The sequence below is a fragment of the Ovis aries genome, chromosome 3, assembly GCF_016772045.2.
Source record: "Ovis aries strain OAR_USU_Benz2616 breed Rambouillet chromosome 3, ARS-UI_Ramb_v3.0, whole genome shotgun sequence".
NCBI classification, from domain to species: domain Eukaryota; kingdom Metazoa; phylum Chordata; class Mammalia; order Artiodactyla; family Bovidae; genus Ovis; species Ovis aries.
The window spans coordinates 212,372,585-212,399,086 of NC_056056.1; the positions used below are offsets into that span (position 1 = coordinate 212,372,585).

The window sequence follows — 26,502 nt, forward strand, 5'->3', positions numbered from 1 at the left end:
TGCAGGCGTCTGTCAGTGCCTCAGGGTATACCTCGAAAATCAGGATTCTCTTTTGAGAAAGGGTAACGACAAGACTGTTATCACACCTAGAAACCATTAAGAGCCGATCCTTAATATCATGAAATAACCAGGCAATTTCAGATTTCCCCCGTTGAGCCATAAGCTATTCTTTTTTTTGTTTTTTCAGTTTATTTGAGTCAGGATGGAAGTGAGGTCCGTGTGTTAAAGTCGGCCAAGTTGCCCCTCGGGTCTCTGTCGGCCTCTCCGCTCCCCATCAGTCTCTGACTCTTCCTCCCAACGTGTCTGCTGGAGGAACCAGGTCATTTCGTTGATGGCTCTGCTCCCTCCCCGTCTGGGCTTTCCCATGCCGTCCTGATGATGCTCTGGGAGTTGGATGTAGAAGCTTGGTCAGACTCAGGTGGGATCGTTCAGGCAGGTGTTTGTTTCATGGGTGAGGTGGGCACAGGCTCCTTGACAAACACCCCCTGGGAAGGTGGGAAGACCGCCCCCCACCCCCACCACTGCTGACCCTGAGCCTCAGGGAAGGAAGTCAGGGTTATACCCAAAGGGGCAGAAGCTAGAGTCCCACTCTGGACTCCCAGGCCTGACCCTCCCTCCCTCCTGGGCACCTGTCACAGATCACGCTCCCTGGGGCCCGGCTGGCATCTCCCCTTTCATGTCCCCAACCACAAGCCCTGTGTGGGCAGTAATTAAGAAGCGTTAGTCGCTCAGTCACATCCAACTCTTTGCAATTCCATGGACTGTAGCCTGCCAGGATCTTCTGTCCATGGGGTTCTCCAGGCAAGAATACTAGAGTGAGATGCCTTGCCCTCCTCTGGGGGATCTTTTCCACCCAGAGATCGAACCCAGGTCTTCTGCTTTGCAGGCGGATTCTTTACATCTGAGCCACCAGGGCAGGGGAGGAGGGAAGCTGCAAAACATTCAGACAGAGACAGGAAGGGTCAAGGCAGATCCAGTCTGAGTCTCAGTGAGGAATCAGGTTGAGCTACAGGAATCAAGTGACGAGAAGAAGCCTTGAGGTCAGTGCCTAGCCTGCCCGTCTTTACGTGCCCACTGCTGACCCAGCAGCCTGGGACCCGCACATCCTACCAGGGAGAGGAAGCTCCGTCCAGAGGGGCTGAATCCCAGGCCTCTCTCACCAGCCACAACCCAGTTTCAGCTCTGGATGCAACAGTGTGCGTGTCCAGGCTCAGCGGGACGGCTCTCCCCTGCCTGGAAGAAGTTTTAGTTCTGCTCTGAGGATCTCCCAGAGCAAGGTGCAGGCCGTGCAGATGTGGCTCCCGGGGAAGGGGGGTTGAAGCCCACAGGGACCAGCCTCCAGAGCTTGGCTTTGACCCGACCTGTCCTTCCAGCCATAGGGCAGGGGTGCCTTGAGCCAGCCCATCCCCAACAATATCCCCCACGCTGGAGTCCCAGCGAACCTGCTGATGCCCCTGATCAGACCACTGTGAGCTGGATAAGAGAGAACACAGGCCTGGCTGAGCGACACCAGGAATGCAGTGTTCTGGGGGCAGGGAGACCCAGCTGTGATGGGACAGAGGCTCACAGGGGCTGGGGCTGCTGGGCTCTTCCCCTTGGCGTCCTTGGGGACCAGAGGAGAGCCAAGGTGTCCATAACCGACCCGCACAGCACTGACCACAGCCTCCCCTTCCTACACCATCCATCTGTGAGATCTGTCCTGCCATCCGGCCTCCCCAATCACAGCCAGACCGTCATGTGGTCTGAGACCTGCCCTGGGGAGGTAGGTGGGGGGTGCAACCATGGAAGATGCGGAGACCCAGGAAGGCCAGAAGCTTCGGCCTGTGGCCCCAGAGTACACCTTTCACCCTTCTGAGCTTTGGAAGGTCAGCAAACAGACCTCTCATCTCCCTGGGCCTGGAGGCAGCACAGGGGACCACAGGGGCTGCTGGACAGGCTGCTATGAGATGCCTTCCTCCTTCTCAGCCCCACCTTGACCCCCCTGCCTGCGTTCGCTTCCATCCATACAGAACCGATGGTCTCTTTGCCCCAGCATCACTAACCAGACACTTAAGAGAGGCGTCCACTTGAAAGTGAGGTCAGGAGAAAGTGCCCGTGCGCACGCGCGCACACATACACACACACCTATCTAGGAGTGTGGAGCCCGGGGCTTACAGACAGCAAACCTCAAAACCTGGTGTTTTCTTCCTTTGCTTTTCTCTGCCCGACCCTTGAAAGAATCCGAGGCAGACCCAGTCTGGGGACTGAACACAGGTGAGGGAGCAGACCCTGAGTCATCCACCTGTTGGCCCACAGCCCCTGAATTACTGAGCATTGGAATGTTTTAACCAAGAAGACGGCTGTCAGACTTCTTCTCTGGTTAACCCCAGTGGACATTTTAAAACCCAGGCTCCCATTTGGAGGCAAGCGGGGATGCTTAAGGCAGTTTAAAAGTGTTCTGTGGTTTCTGGAGTTTCCTTCCTGGTTTCATTTCTTTTCTCCCCCTCCATGTCTGACTTCCTTTTGAAACCCTGAGTCAGCTAAAAGGAGACGTGCAGTGAGTGGAACACTATCTAAAGTGGTCCCTGAAGAGGAGAGGGGGAGATGAAAGACCAGGCATCCGAAGAATCTACGTCCAGCTTAGCTCAGGCCGAGGAAGGGGCCCGACATCAAAAGCTCCCCTCGAGCTGCCGGGAGAGGGCCAGCCGGCTCCCACAGGCACGGCATCTGTCCCAGCCCGAGCCCTTCTTCTAGCACATCTGCAGCCCCTCAGAGTCACTTTCCCCAGAAGGAAATGTTCATCAGGGACAGGAATAGCACGTCTTCGCTGGTGCCGAAATCATGATCAGCAAGAAGTCGGAAATCTGCAAAAGGGGAAAGGGAACGGGATTTAAATTATTCACGCCAGCTCTTTTTTAGCGCAGGCTGCGTGAATGAACCAGGTCATTCAGGCCAGCCCCGTCCAAGACGATGACCAAGACAGATGCTACCCTGATCCAAAGCAAGGGATGTTTTTAGAGTTTTGAATGCGGGCTCTGAACGCTCACATCTTCAATCAGATGAAGATGAGAATGGGTGGTTCAGGCTCAGCTGGGTCTTCATCAGGGCTTCTTTTATATTTAGGAGAAGGAGTTGAAGAAGTTCTAGAACCGGTTTTGAAAATGAGGGGACCCCAAGTTGCAGCGCTTCCATTGGGCTTCATTAACCCGGGCAGTCAGAGCTGGAGTAGAAACTGTACCTGGTGCAGCGTGCTCGGGGACCCCTTGGAAGTCACCTGGCCCCTCCCGGCCACCTTGATGTCCCCATCCCCATACGGGGGGCTGGGGGGAAGCATGAAGAGAACAAGACAGTATTTTAGGTCTTAGGAAACGAGTCACCGCATTATATAAAGATCATCAAGTGTGGCTATAATTATCATTTGCATCACCAGCACCAGCTCCTTTGAGAAGGAGCCTAAATGAATGGAGTTATTCTTAGGGCCGTGACTCCCAGGTCCCCACATCTTGGCTGGGCCACTCTCTCTGTAAAAGCAGGGGACAGGGTGGCATAAAGGGTGCCTGGATCTCCATGGCCAGGGTTTTGACCATGTCCTCCCAAGGCTGGTTTCTTTCTCTTTTTTGGAGGAGTAGGGAGTCCATCCCATGTGGTATGTGGGATCTTAGTTCCCTGACTGGGGATCAAACCTGTGCCCCTTGCACTGGAAGTGCAGAGTCCTAACCACTGGGCTGCCAGGGAAGTCCCTCCCCAGGCTGGTTTCTCACCCACTCCTTACTCGGTCAGGGCCCCACCAGTCACCCAGCCAGGTGGTCACAGCCTCGTCCGTTGGTGGCACTCTGCTCTTGGTGTCACCGCCTGCATGTGTCAAAGGAATGGGTCCTGCAGCCGAGGCCTGGGGAACCCCAACTCTGCCCCGTCAGAGAGGGCCTCTGCTTATCTGCTTGATTTGGATCAGTGGAGGCAGGGAGTGGGCAAGAGGACCCTCGCCAGGCTCTTGGGGGATCAGGTACGAGTAGCCCCAGGAGCCGTCCAGAAGGTGCCCCACTAGAGCCCCCACAGTCTCCCGGGGCCCCAGTCTCCCAGCTGGGGCCTGGGCAGAACTCGGCTCTGCCCCCCACCAGGACAGCACACGGTAGTCGCCTGCGAAACTCAGCCCCTTCCTCTCAGATCCTCCCATCAGCCTCCTCCTTGCTGGCCTTGCTTAGTTTAGGGGCTGCGCAGGAAGGGGCTCCCTGGTGGCCAAGGGGCGAACCGCCCCACCCTCACCACAGCCCTGGAAAAACAGACTTGCCCGAGGCCACACAGCCGTCACCTGGCTTGGCCCAGGCCCTTCCCCTGTCCCTGCCGCCTCCGCCCCTGCTTCCTGGAGCGCTCCCACACAGGGAGTGGGCACTCAGCTTGTTGTGACTCGGGGTCCATGGTTACATTCTGGGTGCAAAGGGAAACACAGAGGTGAGGACTGGGGGCCGGTCACCTGGCTACCCGCCACCTGGCCCACCAGGAAGTAGGGGTCAGGCTGCAGAGCGCTGGGGTGCAGGGGTCAGCTGTGAGTGCACCAGAGAAGCGCTTCGGCTGAGTTGGAGATGAGCCTAACACAGCTGGGGCTTCCCAGGTGGTCCTAGAGGTAAAGAACCCACCTGTCAATGCAAGAGAATGGGGTTCAATCCCTGGAGAGCAGGTCAGGGGGGCTCATGGCAACAGTTGCTATGGGCCTCTGTCAGTTCTGGAGATGACCTTGGTGTGGCACCTGCTACCCAGGGATTTGAACCCCCATCTCTTGCATCTCATGCATTGGTCTAGGGCTCCACACAAACCTTATTTCACAAGCAAGCGCCCAGCAAGGATGGCCCAGTGAGGGCTGGCCGTGGAACAGAGCTGATGTGGAGAGGAAAAACTCCCCTCCCAGCCTGGCCCTCTCTCTGCTCCCAGCCTCTCAGGCCAGCTCGCGTATCAGCACCAGGCAGGAACCAGAGCACACCCCGGCGTCCTGCAGAGCAGCCCCCGGCCGGGTGGAGTCACTGTGGCTGGGCTGGGGCCAGAAGGGTAGAGGTCACCTTCATCCTTCCAACAGTGACATTTTGTTACTGGAATGGCTCCAGGCTCCAAAATCCACATCCTCACTTTTCTGCACGAACAAGTAGGCAGCTGCGCCCCTGAGCCCTGACTGCCTCCAGCCGGCAGTTAATTGCCAGCAAATAACGTGGCCTGAGGTCACTGCTGCTCAAACAGCTGGCTCTGTCTTTTCCGGTCCAGCCTCTTTGGCTGCTCCAAGCTCCCTGACCCTCCCACGGCCGTGATCGGATCACACTGCCAAGCTGGGGGCTGCAGGCCGCCACTTCTTCCCGAGACTTAAGCTCAGCTACACCTGACTCTGCTCTCTCCCCACTGGAGAGAGTCAAGACTCTCTCTGAGTCAAGCCGGCCAGTGTCTCTGCCTCACCCCCACCTGCCTGGACACCGAGCCAGCTGTGGCTTGGTTTCCATCCCTGACTGTGCTGATTGTGGAGGAGACAGAGTAGAAAACCTTTGTCCAAACCCCCTTATTTGTGGCAGAAGCAGTCCCATGGAGAAATTCCCAAAGTCCAGTGGTATAAAGTTCTTAAAACTGACCTCAAGACAGCACCAGCTGGGCTAAGTTGCCCGATCTCGTGGGCACCAGTGAATCCACCCCAGAAACTATATCTGGGGCTCGGCTTGCCCCAGATACAGGCAGGGCAAGTCCATCTGAAGATCCACTTGCTAATTAATCACCTTAATGTCACAAGGAGGAATATTTTTGCATGGTTCCTGTGGAATCTCTCATTAAAGAAGGTATCAGATTGGTTCAGAAAGGGTTGTGGTGTTTCAGCTTCATTTGGGATCCGTAGCTTTAGAAACTATCCACCTTTTCTTCCAGTGCAAACTACTCCATTAGAGAATTAAAGAAAAAAAAAATGTTGGTAGGTGGTACAGGGTGGAGGTCAATGTTTGGGTCCTGTTCTGTCTTAGCAGGCTGGTCCGTTCTGTGACTGGGCTCCAGTCTGGCGTGTTTGGAAGGGGCCTGTCCTGATGGAGGGCTCTGGGGTAGAGGTTCTGAGAGCTGTCCTTGGAAATATCATTACTGGTTTCTATCAGACCAAGATTTGGGGGGTCAGTTCTGGAAGGACGGGGGGCAGGGCTGAGTACAGGATTGGGAGGTGGTCACAAAACTCAGCAAAGGGCAGGGGTCTGGGAGGAGTGGCTGTGGGTGCGTTCCTTTCACCTCACGGAGGAGGGGGACAGGACGAGATGCAGATCAGAGCCAGAGGGCGAACATCCCCGGGGGGTCGGACAGGCCTGAGTCCCGGGAGTCGGACGGGGTCAGAAGGAAGGGTGTGGCCACAAGGTCAGGGTCAGGACCTTCTGGCTCGGGGACGGCTTTGTGGAGGCCTTGCCCGAGCCCAGACTAGATGGCGCTCAGCTGCACACAGAGTTGTGGTCAGGGCAGCAGACCCAGGCAGGACCAGCAGAGACCAAGGCACGCCCGGTGTGCGCTCGAGGGGTGTAGCTCAGCTGGGCAGTCGCTGGACTCGGAGGGTCAGGCTGGGCTGAGTAGAGTGAACGGGACGGATGTAGGCATCAGAGCCGTGGCTGTGACTCCAGCACAGGCGTGAAGGCTCAGGGCCCCTTAGGGAGGAGGTGGCCTGCCCAGGGGGTGCCGTGCCTGGCCTACCCGGAGGGCGCTGTAGGCTGGGGGCTGAGTGGTGGTTGGAAAGAGACCATCCTGTGCCCAGTTTCCCCTCTGCCTCTTGTCGCCACCCTCTCCTGATGACCGGTGTCTCCCTAACCCTGGCCCCCCACCATGAGCTCAGCCAGCCCATCCACCCACTGCCCCCCCATGCTGTCAGCCATCGAGGGGACGCAGTGGGGTCAGCACCAAGCTCTGCAGCCGGGATCCCTGGGTTCAATTCCGGACTCATGCTAGCAGCATGACCTCTGCCAAACTGTAGCCCCTCCGTGCCACAGAGCCGTGTGACGCTGGGGCCACAGAGTCGTGTGACGAACAGGGTCGCGCAGGGAGCACCTGCTGTGTGTGCTTGGGGAGCATCTGGGTGGGTCAGGCACTGATTCTGCCCAGGGACGGCTAATTTGGGGTTGGGGGGCGTTGTGGTATAGGGGATCCTGTCCACCACTCCCATATAGAAAACCTGCCTTTCCCCTGCTCCTGAGAAGGCGGCACCCATGAAGTTATCACCCACTAAGCCGCGGGCCGGGAATTCTGGGGGCCCCTTGGAGATGGTGGGCTTGGGGTCCTTTATGTCCTGACTCATGTTGAAATACAACTTCTGCAAATGACTCACAGGGGTTCTGAGAATTTTTTACTGCCTTTTGTTAATTCCAAAGTAACAGCAAACCAAATTTAAAGGGGACACACTGTAGCTTAAGAACCTTCTTCATGCTTCCCAGAATCAAGTACTACACACAGACCTTCAGGGCCAGCCCTTTCCCAAGGACCCACCTGGGGACCCCAGAGTGTCCCCCAGACAGCGACATCTTCTCTGCACTCCAGGTCCCACGGTGCCCTCAGCTGAGTCCATGTAGACATCCCTCATCCTGCCTTGAATCGTGGTCTGCAAGCTCCTGCTGTGAAGGTGCCCTCGCAGGCAGGTGCAGGGCAAAACCCCTCACCTGCTTCAGTCTGTGTTGCTTCAGGCTTCTCAGGGCCCAGACAACCTTCCTCGGGCTCGTTTTTGCCGTGTCTCCCATAGTACTTAGAGGCACACGCGCAAATCAAGTCCCAGCATCAGCCTCAGAGCCGAAAGGTAAATGTGTGAGTCAGAGCTTCTCAGCAGCGTTGGCACCGGTGACATTTAGGCCAGATCACCTTTGCCATGGGACCTGCCCCATGACCGTGTCCCCGGAGCGTCTACCCACTCGAAGCCAACAGCGCTGCTGCCCGGAGTTGTGACAACAACAAAAAATGCCTCCAGACATCGCTGGTTGTCCCAGGGAGGGCAGAATCATGCCAGGTGGAGAAGCTTTGGCATAAATTAAACTAAAGCAACAATTTCACGCCATCCGCAGATCAGAAAAGGATTAAGCTGCTGCCCCCACGTGTGGGCTGCCTGCTGTGGCCAGTTCCCCATCTCACAGGCACACTCAGTGAGAAGTGCGCTTGCAGTCTCCTGGAGCTGTTTTCCGAGCATGGCGACCCAGCTCTGGACCAGGCCCTGAGGAAGAGCCAGAGGAGCCTAAGAGAGGGGCCCACTCCCCCAGGGGCTCACGGCCACCTGGGGAGAGTGCAGTCGCGCTGATGCAGCCTCCAGGTAGCGGCGGGTGAAGTCACGCCCCTCGCCCAGTAGAGGCCCCTCACTCACCTGGGGACTGCTGCATGAGGACCAGGAGGTGGGCAGGGGAAGCCGCAGCGGAAGACCAGGGCCTGGTCAAGGGGAGAAGCAAAACAGGCGCCATCAGGAGACGAGGCAGGTGAAGCGCTGAGGCGCTGGGGCTGGGACCCAGGGGGGGATCTTGGGGGCTGTGATGAGCTGAACATAGAAGGCCAGGGAGGCCTGGGAACAGGGCAAAGAAAGGCTGGGAGGCTGGGCCTGGATTCAGGGACCGTCTACACAGACTTCTATGCCGTGGGAGTGCTAAGATGATGTGGCTGGACCCGGGGAGTCAGGGCAGGCTTGGTGGAGTGCGAGGCAGGGTGCAAAGATGAGGCTTGTTACAACTCATGGCCCCTGATGGCAGAGCCCCTCTGCCCCAGCCTGGCCCCCCATGCCCAGGCCGCAGCCAGCCCCGCTCTAGAAGCCAGGCTGCCAGGCTCCCTGTGTGGGAGGATCTCCGTGCAGGAGGGTCCCAGTGAGCATGACCCTTCCCCACCCCCAGCGACTGTCACCCTGATCTGTGACTCAGGGCCTCCCCCGCGCAGGTGAGTGACACGCCTGCAGCGGCACCCCGCCCCCGATCACCCCGCCCCCTGATCACCCCGCCCCCTGATCACCCCGTCCCCTGATCATTTCACCGCTGGCACCCTCTGTCCAGCCCCCAGAGCCCCAGCCTGACCCTCTCTCCCCTTGCGGAGGCATCCTCACATCCAGGGCACCGGGTGGAGGGAGCCTGGAAGCCTCTCGGGAACACTCCCCTCCCTCCTGACAGCTCTCGCAGGTCCAGGTCGGGTAGCACAATTGACACCCACTTGATGCCCCAGGGCGGTTTTGAGTGACTGGCAGGCACTCATTTAGCCTGCCATCGCGTCAGGATGTGGCTGGGTCCCCTCCCTTCCCATCAGCCCTCCACCCCAGCCTGGCTTCGGGAGCAACTGTGGCAGTGATGTCCCGGGGGCAGCACGGTCCACCCTCCCACGTGACCCGTGGCTGGAGGGGCGCTGGGCCTCCCAGTACCGAGGGCCCCGGTGTGCACTCAGGAAGCCTGGGAGCGGTCATTGCGAGTAGGGGCCAGGTGGCAGGAGGGTGGTGTCAGTGCCAGGCAGGCAGGGCAACAGGGGCTCTCACCTGCTAGAGGAGGGTGGAGCGGGCGGCAGGCTAGTGCCGTCATCCCAACCGCTGGTTCAGCCACACAGGCCTGGCTGCCTGGGTTTAGAGGGGTGGGGAGGCTGCTTCCAGCCCCCTACTCACTGCGCCACATCATCACTTCACACAAGGCACCAGGGCCCCCCATGTGGAGCCAGGCGGTGGCTGAGCCTGGGTATCAGCCAGTGTCCCATCACTGCTGCTTGGGTTTCCAGGCCCTGTATCCAGGCCCCGTATCCCAGAGGTTCCTCCAGCAGCAAGGGCGCATCCACAGACCTCTGAGCAGCCTCCAGCCTCAGCTCATCTGGACAGCGTTCCACTTATGGTGGGACCCCTTCATCCAGACTCCTCCCCGTGGCAGGAAAGGTCCACGGGACCTTTGTGGAACCTGCCGCTCCCATCCCCACCTCTCATTAGGGCATCCAGGAGCCTGGAGAGCCCCGTGCCTCCATCCAGAACCCGCACGGATGTGAAGGTCCTGTGGACCCGGCCTTGATTCACATCCTTGCCAAGGGATAGCCAGGGCTCCTAGCCCTGCTGGGGGATGGACAGAGCTCGGACATGCAGGCTTTCCCAGAACAGTGCTGACCCTGGGTGTGGGTGCAGAAGGGGGCCCAGGGACCCCCGCTGTGCTCTTGCCTCAGGCCCCACCCCACCCATACTTGAGGCCCTCCTGGCAGCTCTGATGCTGGGAGGGCGGGACCCAGGAAGACGGCTGTGGGGAAGGGGGTGATTTACTCAGCCTGAAAGGAAGCCTGACTCTCAGTGGAAAGTTATTCCTCTGTGCCAGCTGCCCCAGGGGCTGGGAGGTGGTCGCGCTAGCCCTGCAGCCCCGTGGACCAGCATCACCCCGGAACTGGCCCCACCCGGGCCAGGCCCTGCGTGGTCTCCTTCCCACTTGTACCCCTTCCTGCCCTCCTCCCGTCCCCTGCCTGATGAACCCTGGTTCCCACGTTCACCCCCAGGCCAAGCCTTCCCTGGAGTCCAGTGACCCAGGGGCTGATGGGGGGGGGCGGTTCCCCCCAGAGAAGGAGACAGCACTAGTTAGGGCTGGGGGAGGGGCCCCTTCCTCCCCCTCCTCCTCTCTCCCCCGTCCCTGCTCCCATCCTCCCTCAGCCCCTCCCTGTCCCTCCCAGCCACATGGGTCTGGCAGGCATTCCCGACCCCTTGGCTCCTGCAAGAACACCGCAGGACAGGCAGTGACACCAGGCAGGGGTGGGCGAGGGGTGCAGACCCGTCCTCCCGCAGTCACCACGAGTGCGCAGCCTGGAACCCAGCCCGGCAGGGCCCTGCAGGGCTGGAAGAAGACAGGGCAGTGCCTTTCCCAGGATCTCCACTTTGCTGTCTCCCAGCCTCGGCTGTTGCTGCCCAGCCGGCCTCTACATACTCAGCCTCCTCCCTCTCCACTCCCTGAACTCCAGCCCCACCTCCCCCGAGCGCTGTACACCCTCCAAGCTTCCCCAGGTTCTCCCCTCCACCTAGAACGTGTATCCCTTCTCCTTCACCTGGCGTCTCATTCTCAGAGATACTACTCAGGTGTCACCTCCTCCAGGAAGCCCACTCTGACTTCTCCCCAACCTGGGGCCTTCCATAGTTTCTAGAGCTTGCCCCATAGTAGCGTTTATAACACACCGTTGTGATCACATACTTATCTCTCCCCTCCACCAATAATTGAGGGCAATAATTGCCTTACTCTACCATTCCTGGCACATGGTAGGTATCTAACAAACACTGGCTGTGTGGATGGATTAACGAACTGATAGCAGATCAGTGCGTGAAGGGTTGAGAGGGGAACTCCAGGCTGGCAGCCAGGAGGGGTGGGTGTGTCCAGAAGATGCTGTGAGGGATGGGGGTCCCCATTGTCCTGGGGAAGTGTTTGCCAGGGGCCCTGAGGGGCCAGCTGGCCACCCAGGCCTGACCCTCCCCCTGTGACTGCCTTCTCTCCTTGCTTCTAGTATTTCTGCCTGTTGCTGGCGATCTTCCTCGTTGAGCTGGTGGCGGGGGTCCTGGCCCATGTGTACTACCAGAGGGTGAGTGGAACGCCCTCCTTGTCTTTACTTTACCCATCAGCACCCCCAGGAGGGACCACAGTGGGAGGGGCGCACAGAGGCAGGGAGGTAACGACACACGGTGTTCCCAGGCCTCCCCTGCCTGCTCTGGACAAGGAAGAGGTGGTCAGGCCCTCCCACTGGGCGCTCTGTGACTCAGGGGTGATACTCAGCTCATACAGACAGATGACCACATTGTCCCTTCACACCAGCGCCCATGTCACTGGCAGATATCCTCAGATAACTATGTAAATATTTTGAAAGCACACGTGTGTGCTCAGTCGTGTCTGACTCTTTGCAACCCCATGGACTGTAGCCTGCCAGGCTCCTCTGCCCATGAAATCTTTCAGGCAAGAATACTGGAATGGGTTGCCATTCTCCAGGGAATCTTCCCAACCTGGGGATTGAGCCTGAGTCTCTTGCATTGCAGGCAGATTCTTTGCCACTGAGCCACCAGGAAAGCCCTGTTTTGAATATCACCTTGTAATCAAAATGAAAATCAACACATACAGACAGTCCTCCATATTCACAGGCTCGATTCACAGACTGAACCAAGCTTGGATCAAAACTATTCAGAAAAGAATTCCAGAAAACTCCCTAAAGCAGAACTTGCCATGTGCAAGTGTTTATGTAGCATTTACATTGAATTTACAGCTGTTTCTACAGTGTTTACATGGCATTAGGTATTATCAGTAATCTAGAGATGACTCAAGTGTACAGGAGGGCGCACATAAGTGATATGCAAACACTGCACCATCTTATATAAGGGACTTGAGCATCCACGGAAGACCCATGCTGGCCCCAGAACCAGTCCCTGGGTACCAAAGGATTATCTAAAGTCACCTAGTGCCCGGCCTCCTCTTTGCCATTCCACCAGCCTGGAACTGTGGTCCCCCACCTGTCTCCCATTCCCATCCATCACACTCTGCCCTGACACGGGATAATAGCCTTTGCAACACCATCTTCACAGATCCTGCCTTCTGTGCAGCCTCCTTCCCATGGTCCCCTGGTCCTGGGCAGTCAGAGAGGGCTTCCTGGAGGAGGTGACACCTGAGTGGCATCTCTAAGGATGAGATGCCAGATGAAGGAGGCATGGCCTTAGAGGGGCCTGGGGACAGTCGATGGGTGTTTCTGCTGACGCACCTTCTCCCTCCATGCTCCTCAGCTGAGCGACGAGCTGAAGCAGCACTTGACCCGCACCCTGGCCGAGAACTACATGCAGCCTGGTGCCGCGGAAATCACAGCGTCTGTGGACCGTCTACAGCAGGATGTAAGCATCGCGCTGGGGCCTGAAGGCCACGCAGACATGGTTCCCAACCGTCTCTGTCCCTGCCCATCTGTGTGACCCTGGGCAAGTTACTTGCCTTCTCTGAGCCTAACTTGCCACGTCTCTGAGATGAAGCCTCACAAGGTATGGGAGCGTTAACCACAGTCCTCTAGGCAGAAGGCCCTTCCGCATGGCAGTGCTTCCTGGATCCTGGTTCGTTCATTCCTCCCTTTCCTCTGCATTCCCCTCTGGGTACCTGGTGGGCAGCAAGCTGGCCGTGCCAGAATCCAGGCTCTTCCCATCAGCGGGCCTCCTGCTTCCTCCCTGGGGAACTGACGGCCGCGGCTCTGAGAGAGTGAACTGGAACGAGCAGAGTGTTTCAGAAAAGCAGCTGTGAGAATTTCCCAGTTATCATCAGGCAGAACTCAGGGGATGGAGGGTCTCTCCTTGCCAAGCGGGGACTCGCAATCGCCCAGCGAGGCCCGCAGTCAGGCAGAGGTAGGGAGGGGCATGTGGACCTCAGTCCAACACGGTTGCCACTGGCCATACATGGCTCTTTGCGTCCAAATGTAAGACCTCGGCCTTATGCAGCACGCACACCAGCCCTTCTGGTCAGCACTGACCTGCTCATCCAGCGGCCTCTGGGACACCTCTGTGTCCTGCAGGCCTGGAGGTGCTGAAGCTTCGAGGTCTGGATGGGGGACACCTGAGCCTCTGGCAAGGCTTGGGTCCCTATCCTGGGGGTCCTGTCTCCCTGGATGACCAGGAACCCATGCCCTGGTGATTTGGTGCTGCCCTGGGCCTGCCACACAGGGAGACACAGCCCTCCTCCCTCGAGGACCTGCCAGCACCCACCCCCCACCCATCTTCTCTCAGATCCTCCCTGCCCCCAGGACACCCAGGACAATCTCCTTAAAGGACATGGGTGCCCCGAAGAGGTGGCCATCAGGTTCCTGCAGCCAGCTGCCTACTTGCCTGGAGAGAAGGCCCCCCCCAGAGCCAGCTCCCTGCTCAAAACAGGGGAAGCGAAAAGTCTCCAGCAAATATGGATGAGATTAGGGTCTGAACACTGTCCTGTGGCCCTGTAACTGAGGGGTTGGAGAGGCCAGGCTCCCTCCTCACCTCCAGCCTCTGCCTCTGCCCCCCAGTTCAAATGCTGCGGGAGCAACAGCTCAGCCGACTGGCTGCAGAGCAGCTACATCCTGTCTCCAGAGGCCGAGGGCCGCCGGGTGCCGGACAGCTGCTGCAAGACAGTGGTGGCACGCTGCGGCCAGCGGGCACACCCCTCCAACATCTACAAGGTGGAGGTGAGTGCCCTGTCCCGCGGGGCCCAGAAAGGCCGGGCAGGTGGGTGGGGTGGTGGAGATCACACTTACTCTCTGACCACAAGACGGCCATGGGCCTTCAAAGGTCCCCACAAAGTCTGGGGGCTGCAGCTGCTCCAGGGAAATCTGGGGACATCATAGTGTGCCCCTGGGTCATCTGAGAAGCCCATGGGCACTTGAGAGGCTAGACCTGGCCCTTTAAGTGTCTGGCCTCCCTCAGCGGGGAGCAGCTCCCACCAGCCTTTCCTCCCCATCCTCACCTACTTCCAGGCCAACGTGTGTGTGTGTGTGTGTATGTGTGACCTGCCTACCTGCCTTCCAGGGAGGCTGCATCAGCAAGCTGGAGCAGTTCCTGGCTGACCACCTGCTGCTCATGGGGGCTGTGGGCATCGGGGTGGCCTGCCTGCAGGTGAGTTGGAGTGAGGATTCTAGGGGGGCGGTGTCTGGAGCTCCGAACCCGTCTCTCGCTGGCTGAGATCTCAGCTCCTGGCCCTCTGCCCACCCCTGCCTAGCCTGCCCTCTCCACTCCCATCTCTCCCCTCTGCAGCCAAGGTCACTCTCTTCCCCCAGAAAACATGAAGGAAAAGGCCCTGGGGGCCACCTTGAACTTGTCAGGAACAAAGACCTGGGAGGAGTGGGAGCGTGGGTGCAGGTATGTGCAGGCACGCTGTGTGTGCACGCCAGCCTGCTGTGGTGTGCGTGGGGCCCGTGGGCGTGTCTGCATGTACCCAGGAGTACGTGGTCGGGGCTGGATGCATGTATGTGTTCAGGCGTGCTGTGCATGTGTGTATATGTTCGTGCATGGACAGGCACTCGTTCCTCTGTGCGTGCGATGTGTGTGTGTGCACCCCCGGGGAGTGTGCACCCCTGTGTACACCTGGCTCTGTGCTCCAAGGATGAGTGATGCTTTTGCCCCATTTCATCACTCGCACCCCTCTCCCAGCCACCACCCAGGGTCCTGTCGAAGGTGGAGGGAGTGGACTCAGGAGGGGCAGATGCAGTGAGTAAGGGTTCTGCAGGCCCACCTCGCCCAGCAGAGCTAGAGTAGCTGATTCACCACAAAGTGTCACCCCCGAATCCTCATCCCGGGAGGTCAGAGCAGAGGCTGGCATCACAGGACCCGTCCCATCCAGCCCCTGCTCCTGTGCGACATGAGAGGTCACTTGCCCGCCCCTCAGGGCCTTCGCAGCGAGCAGCTCATTCCCAGCCGCGAGAGGTGTCAGTGGGAAAGGGGGTACCTGGCTCACGGAAGGCCTCCCTGAGTGCTCTCCTCCAACCCTGCCACGGCCAGAACCTATCCAGGCCAGCAGATTAGAGGGCTGATGGCCCAAGGGTCTCGCTCCCTGAGCTGGCACCAGGCCCCTGGCTCCTGATCCTTTGTTTTCCCAGGCTCTGTTCCTGATGCAAGGTCCGTAGAAAGAGTTGGGGTGGTGGCGGTCTTTAGATTGGGAGCCTCCCCGGGTAGGGTTCCTTCTGATCACCATCTCCATCTGTGCACCCAGGGGACCTGGCTGTAGCCAGGGTGAGTGGGAGACGGCCTGCCCTCTGGTGGGGACCAGCCAACCTAGGGCTGGCTGTTCCATCTCTGAGCCTCAGTTCCTCATTTGTAAACTGGGCTGGTCACACCAGATCAGTGACCAGTGTGCACAGCGATCACTCGGCTCATCGCAAACGGACAGCAGCTTCTTGGGAAATGGTACCCACTACGTTATCGTTTCCACATGTGCACGGCATCTTTCCAGAGAACCTGTGGTTTCCTGGCCAGACCAGCCCATCCCCTTCATCCCCACTCAAGTGCAGGCGCAGCGGGTCTCGGGGGCACTCACACGGCCCCTTCGTACCTGCCCAGGCAGGCCTCCTGCCCAATGCACTGACCTCTGGGAGCTGCCAGCCTGACTGGGGAGGGGGTGCCCCGCTGCTGCGCCTCCCTCACCAGACACCTCCTGCCTACTTCAGGTGTAGGGGGCCCGCTCTGCAGACACTGACCGGATCTGGGCTTCACTCTCCATCCATTTCCTCCTGACCTCTGCCCTCAAAAGCCTGAAGCTGAAGACAAGGGCAGTGAGGCCAAGGGCATGGAATGAGATGACCACCAAGCCTGAGGTCAGGCAAGTCCAGCCATAGGAATAATTCCAAGGAGGTTGGGCCACCAGGCAGTGCCCACAGCTCCACACTGACTCCATCATGGGCAGCTCACCCTTCACAGTGCCCTGCAGAAATGTGCTCCTGTCCCCAAGAGAGCGTCATTGGGCCACCACCAGGGACCCATTTTCTCTGTCCATTCCATCCATTCTGCAGCAGCAACCAAGCCTCGGGCTCCATCGCCCCCTGCCGTCCAGTGCTGGAACTACCAGCCGGGCCCCCAGGCTGTCATTCACCCGGCACCCAGAAACCTTCCCCGCTCACACTGACCCGGCACTTTGGAGATCCCCAGGCCCACGAGATACAGGCCAAGATGTCCTGTCCCCCTGCCTCCAGGAACAGGGTGGGAGGGTGATGCCTGAGAGTCGGAGGCCCCCGTTGTAGACAAAGGTTCCTCTTCGATGTGATCTGGGGGGCCACCCTCCCTCCAGAGCCTCAGTTCCCTCACTTGTAGCGTAGAGGAGTGGGACGTCTGCAAGCCTTTCTAAGCAGCAGTGTTCTCTCATCGTGGGTTCCCCGGTGGCACCTAGTGGTAAAGAACCTGCCTGCCAGTGCAGGAGACGTAAGAGAGAGGGGTTCAGTCCCTGGATTGGGGAGATCCCCTGGAGAAGGAAACGACCATCCACTCCAGTACCAGTGTCAGACTTTATTTTTTGGGGCTCCAAAATCACAGCAGATGGTGACTGCAGCCATGAAATTAAAAGACGCTTACTCCTTGGAAGAAAAGTTATGACCAACCTAGATAGCATATTCAAAAGCAGAGACATTACTTGGCCAACTAAGGTCCGTCTTGTCAAGGCTGTGGTTTTTCCATTGGTCATGTATGGATGTGAGAGTTGGACTGTGAAGAAGGCTGAGTGCCGAAGAATTGATGCTTTTGAACTGTGGTGTTGGAGAAGACTCTTGAGAGTCCCTTGGACTGCGAGGAGATCCAACCAGTCCATTCTGAAGGAGATCAGCCCTGGGATTTCTTTGGAAGGAATGATGCTAAAGCTGAAACTCCAGTACTTTGGCCACCTCATGCGAAGAGCTGACTCATTGGAAAAGACTCAGATGCTGGGAGGGATTGGGGGCAGGAGGAGAAGGGTCGACCGAGGACGAGATGGCTGGATGGCATCACTGACTCGATGGACGCGAGTCTGAGTGAACTCCGGGAGATGGCGATGGACAGGGAGGCCTGGCGTGCTGCGATTAATGGGGTCGCAAAGAGTCGGACATGACTGAGCGACTGAACTGAACTGAAGTGATCCTCATCTGGAGAATCCCCGTGGACAGAGGAGCCTGGCGGGCTACAGCGCATAGGGTTGCCAGGGCACGACTGAAGCGACTTAGCACGCAGCACGCACATTCTCTCATCGGTGGGAATCTCACCCAGAAGCCCAGTTTATTCAACGTGAGGCCAGAGCTGACCTGGCGGGAGGAGGCAGGAGTCAGGAGACTGCGGTGACAGCTGTCCAAAACAGCCTCCCATGGTTTTCCAGGAAGGAGCGCGCCTCAGTGTGTTGGAGGCGCTACAGCTCCTGGATGTCTCATGAATTCTGTGAAGACCAAGCAGGAAACGACGATGACAGAGCAAACCTGCTTTCAGACTCCCAGACTCGCGGACCAGGCACTGGTCTGCCTGCAGAGATGCTGGCAGGCTAAATGGCCAGGATGCACGAAGGGACAGGCCTCTGGGAGCCTCCAGGCTGTGATCCTCAGCCAGGGCTGCACGTTGGGGTCACCCGGTGAGCTTTGAAAGGTCCAAGGCGAGGCTGCACCCCAGCACAATGAGAACACCATCTGCAGCCGGCACCCTGGCCACAGTGCCAGGGTCAAGCGCCTGGGCCTCACAAAGGCTGGGCCCAGCAGCCTGTCCTGCCCCGCCCTTGCCTCCTCCTCTCCCGCAGCGCCCTGTCCTACGTGTTCTCCACTCACAGCTGTTGGTACAGATCCCTCTGTGTCCTCTGTCAGGAAGTGGGCGCTGGGGCTCTTTCAGAGACAGGTAGTTAGCACCCATGCCTTGTCTGCAGGTACCGGGGTGGTGTGTATATGTGTGTGCGTGCTCACTTGTGTGTGTGTGTGTGGACACTCATTGATGTCCATCTCACTGTGCCTTCCCCGGGGCACCCTGGGGCCACACTTTGTGTACAGAGCGCTAGCTAGGCGCTCCGTCCTCCGGGTCCTCCCCAGCGTGAGGCGTGTACCTTGGAAGATGCAGTCGTGAGCCTGTGCTGAGCTGGCTGCTCCCATCTGGCCTTCCCTTCAACAAGGGTCAGAAAGGTCCAGATGACCCTGCAGGATGAGTCATCGAGCCCTGATGGGGGGATAGGGCAGAGAGCATGCCTGACACCTGGGTAGAATGGCTGGGACAGCCACCCGCTTAGAGTGAAAGATGAGATGAGCTCTAAGCCACCTTTCAGCCCAAGACTGAGTCCCCCAGGTGGATTAGCACTGCTCTTAGCACCAAGTCTGACAGCTGAAAGCTGTGTTCCCAGGGGGTGAACCTCCCGCGTGGGGACAGAGTTGGGAGGAGGAAGGGGACGCCGAAGGGCTCACCCCCTGTGCCCTCCTTGAGCCTCTCAGAGAGAAACTAGTGTCTGCCAGTCCTGGGGCATCCTCGTCAGCCTGTCGTCAGGTGTGTCCAGAGGTATCTCAGCAAGATCAGGTCAGCTGGAGGGTCTGGGAAAGACGGGGCTCTGCTTCCCGTCTTTGGGAACCCCTCTGGACCCCTCTCCACGGCACAGTCATGGGCTGCCCCCCCCCACCGCCCCCTCCTGTGGGTGGGGAGCCAGGAGCCAGCAGCGTCATCTCTATCAGGGTCACCGTCACAGCCCTGGGCCTCCTTGGTCTTCACATCCTGCCCTCCTCGTCCTCAGTGCATCCTTGGGTGGGAGGGAGGGCGGAGGAGGCAAACGAAAAGCGAGGCGGGGAACAGCAATCGTCTTCCTCTGCGTTCAGAGGTCGGCAAGTGAGACGTGGTAGGTGACCGCCCAGCACTGCCCAGCCTCGGCCAGCTAGTTGGTAGGACAGAGCGGCCAGCAGGCAGGGCAGGCTCCCGGGGCCTGGGGCTTGTCCTGAGCCGGCTTACAGGATGAGCTGGTGACTGTCCTGGGCCCTCCACTCGGATCCTCGGTTTCCTTTCCTGCACATCAGCTAGAGAATTAACTCTATACCCTGGTCTTTGCTCCAGAATCTGAGAGCAGCAAGACGTAGACAGACCTTCCTGGAGAAAGGCTGCTTCGGCAGTGATGAGGAGTGACAATGTCACTACCCGGGGTCTAATTGAATCAGGCCATCTCCGGAGAAGAACTGGGACCACAGAGCTGCAATGTGGACGGGAGGCTTGTTTAGAGGTGCAGGCCCTCACCCAGGCGGCAGGACTGGAATCCACAGCATCCCCAGGCAACCCGTGCACATTCAAATGGGAGAAATACTGCTCTTGGCTAGTAGTTCTCAAAGTAGTCCCCGCCTCCAGCCCCTGCCCACATCACCTGGGAACTTATTGGAAACGCAGGCTCGCAGGCCTGCACCCAAGGCCCCCTGGGTCTGAATCTGCCTTTGATTGAGTCCACAGGGGGCTCCTGGGGGTGGGAAGTCTGGCTCTGGCCGGCAGGCTGGCAGACTCCTGACTCCTGTGTGTCCCTGCACTCTCTCCCCACAGATTTGCGGCATGATACTTACCTGCGGCTTGCACCGGAGGCTCCAACTGCATTTTTACTAACAGCCAACCTTGTCCTGCTCCGACTGCCCCTCACAATTTCAGGGGCCCAAGGCCCACAGGCCAGGCCTGCGGGGTCAGCACCAGCTGGCCTGGAAGCTCCCAGCAACTCCCTCTCCTCTGTGCCCAGCCCCTCCGGACCCACCCAGTAACTGCGACCACGGCCTCTGCAGCCCCCACCTGTCCAGGGACCCTCGGCCCCCGCCCTCCACTTCTGTGTGCTCACCACCGGAATCCTGGGGCAAGAGGGCACAGCCCGAGCCTCGCCAGGCCTAGGCTCCCGTGGACTCTGGGGGGCTGTGATGAAATCTGCTTTCCTCCCCGCTCCTGAACCCTGAACTGCGGCTGGCCACTTTGCCCCCATTGGGACGCCCGCATATGAGCCTATGATACCCACTATGGGCGCTGAGCACCCCTCTCCCACCCCTGCTGGATGTGCTCTCTGAGAAATGCATCGAATAGGCAGTTAGAGTTGGCTCTGCCCCCAGAAGACCGCGGCCTTTGCCCTCCCCCCTTCCCCTTCCCTCCCACCCGCACCATCTCACCTGGAGAGAAGTGTCCCATGGCCTGATTCCTTCCTGCAGGGCAGGGTTGGGTAGTGGCAGGGTGGAGGGCAGGGAGTGAAGCCACCAGGGTGGGGAGCAGGTGCCTGCCCCAGGCCCTCCCCAGGAGGGTCCCCTGGGAGCCCATGACCCCAAGCCCCAGTCTCCAGCCATGTACCCCTCGGGGGTCTCCTTTCTGGACTGACGCTCAAAGAAAGCCAGGTTTTTAAAACTATCGTCTGCCCTTCATGTTGGTGGGAGTAAAATCCTTCCTGATTAAACCAAACCCCAGACCCTGCGAAGCTGGAGCCACTGAGAAGGTGCAGCTCTTGAGCTGAAGGGTGCTCTGCCTCAAACCTCCTTTTCCTGAGCTGGTGCTCCTGGACCACCCAGCCCCCAGTGCTTGGCCTGCAGAGACCCGCTCTGCTTCCCAGAGTGGACACGGTCCCTTCATTAGGTTTTCTCTTGCATCTCTTGGAGCACAGAATTTTCAGAAAGGACTTTCCAAAATGTAGACAGAGTACAGAAAGGAAATCCTAGGAAACACTGAGCACAGATGCTGGCAGTTTTCCAGAGAACATGAATCAGCTCATAAGATCCCCCAGAGGGTCCCACGTGGGCAGAGACCCCCATGCTGGTCCCCGGGTCCCAGGTCCTGGATCCTGCACTTCCTACTCCCCACCCTCAGGATGCCGAGGTCAAGTCCAGAAAGGGCACACCTGGCCTCCGCTGTCTCTTGCTGACCTGGGCCCATCCCAGGTGAAGGTGTTTTCTTTCCCATTCATGGATCAGTGCTGTCCCTGTCACAGCCTCCACTGTACTAAAACCACACACCCCCGGAGAGGGGCGACCCATGCACACAGAGGGCAGACCAGCCTCCTGCAACTGGTTGCCTCCTGCCCTGGGATTCTCTGGGGCTGTCAGGAAGAGCCGTGGGGTCACTGATGCCAGTTCACTCTAAGGGAGACCAGCTTTCCAGCAACCCTAGAGTCCCAAGGCCCCCCAAAATTTGGTGCTGTGATTGTCTTTGCTGCCTCCAACTTCCTGGATTCGTGCAGATAACCAAAAATGACCATAAGTCCCAAGTTCTCTGCAGGGCTAGTTGTTAGCTGACGTCTTACAAAGTGAAGGCTGAGGGGCCCTCACCTTCTTCCCCCTGAGGGGCGCGAGGGAGGCGGCAGTGGGCCGGGCAGTGCTGGTTGGCTGCACATGTGCCCCTGCTGAGGTCCCTGCTTACTTTATCAAGGTCAGCGGGGGCTCACGGAGGGATAATGGGTAGGTGTCACCTGCACAGCCTTGTCCTGGTGGAGGCCCAGGAGAGCCGGACTTGTCTGCTCCCACTGCCCACATGGGTAGAGGCCATCCTGGCTAGGGTAGGAGAACTCTGGTTCTGCCCTGGGAATGGTCCCACCCAGAGGGTGGAGGTCCACACTGCAGAGAGGGAGAGAACAGCCCTGTGCTTTCTGAAACTGGGACCTCCCTGTTGGTGCCAGCAGCTCGGGAGATGAGACAATGTGAGAGGAAACAGTAGTTTCTCATGGAGCACACAAAGGGTTAGGATGGAGGCTGGCCCATCCTGCCTGCAAGGATGCAGCTCTGTGCCCAGGACAGCCCCTCCCAGGTCCCTGCTGGGAGGTGTCCCAATCCTGAGCTGCTTGGAGAGGAGGACACAGTGCTCAAAGGTCATCCATTGGTCCCCCAACACCGGAGACTGGCCAGAAAGCCAGGGCTGTACAGAGGTCTGGACATGGCAGGCATGGAAGTCCACGCGGCCCTGGTCCTCCCCCTGGACCAGGCTGCCCCACCTCCTTGGGCTCCCAGCGCAGCACCCAGGAGGGGCGGAGTGCTACACCCCGGGGACTCTCATCCCCACAGCCAGTTTCTGGCCTGGACTCTGCCACCTGGTTCATCTTGGGAGGCTGAGGTAGAGGAAGTGAATTGAAACCATTACTACCATCCCTGCCCATCCCCCTGTCAGCCTTGTAAAGGTTCTCTGCCTGGTTTGCCACTTGAAGCCTGGACAAAAGGGGACGGGGGTTTCCACGGGCTAAGGAAGACACCTGTCTTTGTATCGCCACTGGGTGGTGCCCACACCCCCGGGGGACGCTGGTGATGGAGTTGTCTAAGCTGGGTTCTCAGCATTGGTCAGGATCAGCCTGAGAGCTTCTGAACCATTGCTGGGCCACCCTGGGCTTCTTATCAGTAGCAGGGGCCACAAGCCTACGTCCTGACAAGTTCCCAGGTGACACTGATGCTACTGGCCTCGGGGCCACACCTTGACAGCACCTGCCCTAGAAAACGCCACAAAGCAGGCCTCTGCCACCTCCCGTGTATGTCACACCCCCCAGGGTTCAGAAGCCCCCCACCAGGTGTCAGGCCAAATCCCACTGGACTCACCAGAGCATGGGATAAAGCGCCTGACCCACTGTGTACCTGCCGGTCCGTGACCTTGGCAGGGAGACCGGGGGCCTGGGTCCTCTCCCTGGAAGGGACAGTGATGCCCCAGCCCCGTTTTCCCACCACCTCTGTGTGCCTTGGGAGGGCCCACTCCATCCTCGCGCCCCGTCTTCTGTTTCCACACAATGCTCAGCCTCGTGCTCTGTTCACAGTTCCATGGGGGCCCCCTCTCTGCTCTGCTTCCACACCAGACACACCCCTGCAGGTGCCACCAGGAGTCCCAGGCAGCCCAGTGTCAGGAGGACTCCTGGATCCAGCTGCCCATTGGCGAGGGGTCATCACAACGTTCTGGAAACGGAAAAGTCGCCTTTTTGCACAGAGAGGAATTGCCCCAGCGTAAACACGCCCCTCCTTAGCCTCCGCCTCCATCCTGGGGGCACGACAATAAAGGAGTGGCATCCAGGGCTACAGTCTTCACTGTCCCTTCTTGGCCATTGGTTGGTCAGAAGCCCCGCTGTGTCCTGAAGTGATGGGGGCAGGGGCCCCGATAGGAAACCCACCCGCCACCCTGGTCAGGGCCCTGCTCACCCCTGCCCGCCCGCCAGTGTCCCTAGCTCCGGCCTCAGGTGGCAGCCGGTGGGCTGCCTTGGGCTGGACCCTGTTCCCTCCCTGCCCTGGCTTGAGGATGAGCAGGCTGTGGGTGGTGGTACAGGAAGCCCTGCTCCCCCTTTCCTCCTGCATCCAGCAAAGACTGAGCAGAAAGGTGAGGCTGCAGTGAGGGGGGTGGGGGTGGGGTCAGGGTTGCAGAGGATGGGCAGTAAAGTGTGAGCCCGGCCCTGTCCATCTGCAAGGTCCACACCGTCCACGTCTCTGCCCTTTGTCATCAGCCAGGCCAGCCAGAGCCAAGAGGGCTCCTGTTCCCACTGGCTGGGGACTGCTTCTAGAGAAGGGGACAGTTTCCAGCAGACTTCGTAAATGTTGCAGTAACTATCTCCAAACCCCTAATTGGGGGTTAGGGATTACAGGTCGGGGATCAGGTCTAATTTCACATGCTGCTCCTGAATTGCCAACCAGTAAGCAAGAAGGCTGAATCTTCTGAGGATCTAGGGTCTCTGACAGAGAGTGGGCATCTACTGAGACGACACTAAAGCTGCAGGAATCCAGTGGAAGGGAGTGGGGTGGGGGGAGGGAGGCAAAAGGCAAAGAGCTTCTTGACGTCGCTGACCAATGAGATGGCTCCGCCTTTCCAAGTGTCAGATCAGCCCTGCTCTGGACACTGGCCAAGGCTAGACCCTGCACTCACCAGCCACTGGAAGAAACCTCTCTGGCAGCAGAAGGCTCTACCAGCAGACCGGCAGAGCATGGTGTGGCTTGGCCACACTGCTCCCCATCTGCTAGGCATCCGGGGCGCCCCCCTGGTGGCTCAGACGGTAAAGAACCTGCCTGCAATGCAGGAGACACAGGTTTTGATCCCTGGGTTGGGAAGATCCCCTGGAGAAGGAAATGGCAACCCACTCCAGTATTCTTGCCTGGAGGCAGCCAGACAGCCTGACCCAGGCACACCCCTGGACTTATTCTTTTTGTTAGTTTGAGGAGATGCGCTAGTCCACCACGGCTACCATTACATCAGCAGAAACAAGATGGCTAAATCAATAGCCTCCTAGTCTTTGCCAGACACTGTAAGACAGAACACTTGCAAAGCCGATATTCTGTGTCCAAAATGACATCCCCTTAATCTGACTTCCATGGATTACTGAGTGTCGCTATTGGGCTAGCAGAGCAGAGCAGGCTCAGGGAGGGGGAGGAAACACTCATGTCCATGTCCACAGGTCTCCTCCTGAGCTCTCTCCCCCCTCCATACCCCAGCTCCCCCTCTAGATCACGCTCTTGCATCCCCAGTTTTCAGCCAGGGGATGCTCTTCCTTGGGGTTCCACCTCTTGTCTGAGGACTCCTGAGGTCCCAGACTTGGCCAGTTTCTTGCCCAAGTGCCTACTCTGGTCCGGGAACAAGCTAGATGTCTTTACGTGCACACTTTTATTTAATCCTCACGAATTAAATCCTGAAGATTTAATTCTGCAAAATAATATTATCTTCATTTTGCAGATGACGAAACCAAGACATGTTCAGTGAGAGCCCAGTGCTCACGTGGACACCAGCCACGTGCAGAGTGGGAGCCGAACCCAGGCTCCAGCCCTGCAACCAGAGCTCTTTCCACCCAGACCAGCCAGACGTGGTGCCCCGCTAAGGCTGAAAGCTCAGGCTCAGTGACAGCCAATAAAACAGTTGTGGTCAGGAGGGATCTATAGAGCACACAAAGGCATTTCAGGAGCTGTGAATCAACATCAACCAAACGAGATTTAGTTACAGCCCGCAGCCCTCTCCTCCCTGTTCATGAGACCCATGAAGCCTCCGTCGGGTTCCAGGAGCCCTCTCCTGTTGAGAGAGGCACTCATGATGGCCAGGAGGGAAGGCAGGAAGGTTCCTTCTCCCCCCAGACTCCGGTCCATCACCACGGCTCGTCAGTCCTCCCGTGAGTCCCTCTCTCTTTCCTCACATCCTGCTGGTATACCTCCCTTGGTTGTCACTGCAGCCAGAGGGCTGGCGCTTATCACACTAGGCTTCAAACCTCTCAGGGGCTCCCTCTGCTCTTTGAGAGCAGAGTTCAAGCTCTCCCACCAGCTCACAGGCTACGGTCCCTGCCCAGCCAGGGCCCCGTGCGTTCATGTTGCATAGCTCAGTTGACAGGTGCCCAGCACTCACATTGCAGCCAGGATGCTCTGGGGCCCAGGGAGCCAGCCGGCTGCACTCTGCTCCCAGAAGCAGATAGCACAGGAACTGGGTGGGCATCTCCTTGGGACATCCATGGGCTGGGGGCAGGAATGAGAGCAGGACGGGAAGGGGGAGCAGTCCCACCACACTCTTATGACTTGGTTGGTCCTCAGTGGATGACTCGGGGTCACTGGCCCCTCGGCCCTAAGGCCTTCTGGTAACCATCCTTGGGGAGGCTCTCAGGGGCTCCCACTCCAGCTGGACCTTTGAGGGGGTCACCTCAGACCCCCCCAATCCTCAGCAAAGCCTCAGGGGCTTCGGAACATGGCAGCCATGGGAAGGGGCCCCAAGGTGGGTGCTCAGGACAAGTCGTGCCAACCTGGTCTCCCCGCAAGGAGGAATTTGAGGATACCTCGAGCTGTACCCACCCTTCTTTCCAGCCCAGCCCATCAACCCGCCTCTCTTCTGTGCCTTGTCACCGTGACAGTGACGGCAGAGGAGAACCACAAACCAGAGCCCCAGCCGGGGAGCCGGCGAGCATCCCACTGCAGCCAGCAGACCAGGGCTCTCGAGGTTCCTGGGCCCCCCTCTCCCGACCACTGACGAGCATCTCACGCTGATGGGTGTGTCCCAGGGCCAGGTCACAGTGTGAGGTCCCCTCAGTCCCGGGTGAGACATCAGGCCCACAGGAACATCGCAGGTACTTATCCCTGACAGCCCTGCCCGACAGGGGCCATGGATGACTTGTTCCGGGACTGCTCCCACACACAGGTACGAACCCAGCCCACAGGACGGGCCATCAGTGGTGGGTGACAGACACTGAGCTGGGAGCTGGCCTCTCA

The 26,502-nt window shown here is 58.8% G+C and overlaps 1 protein-coding gene across 5 annotated transcripts in view; it reads left to right on the forward strand.

Annotated features, from left to right (window-relative positions):
• The window catches only part of TSPAN11 (tetraspanin 11), a 72,894-nt gene extending 49,538 nt beyond the window's left edge, over nucleotides 1-23,356 (forward strand). For 2 of the 5 annotated variants that reach the window (XM_042247640.2, XM_042247641.2), the window contains 6 exons: nucleotides 11,425-11,499; nucleotides 12,683-12,787; nucleotides 13,933-14,091; nucleotides 14,432-14,518; nucleotides 14,657-14,761; nucleotides 19,895-23,356. In XM_042247640.2, the coding sequence (XP_042103574.1) occupies nucleotides 11,425-11,499; nucleotides 12,683-12,787; nucleotides 13,933-14,091; nucleotides 14,432-14,518; nucleotides 14,657-14,761; nucleotides 19,895-19,954 (591 nt within the window). In that variant the 3' untranslated portion in view covers nucleotides 19,955-23,356. Of the gene's footprint in view, nucleotides 1-11,424; nucleotides 11,500-12,682; nucleotides 12,788-13,932; nucleotides 14,092-14,431; nucleotides 14,519-14,656; nucleotides 14,762-19,894 lie in introns of those variants that run through there. The other 3 variants (XM_042247642.2, XM_042247644.2, XM_027967997.3) reach the window with 3 other exon arrangements.
• The last annotated feature ends 3,146 nt before the right edge of the window (nucleotides 23,357-26,502 follow it).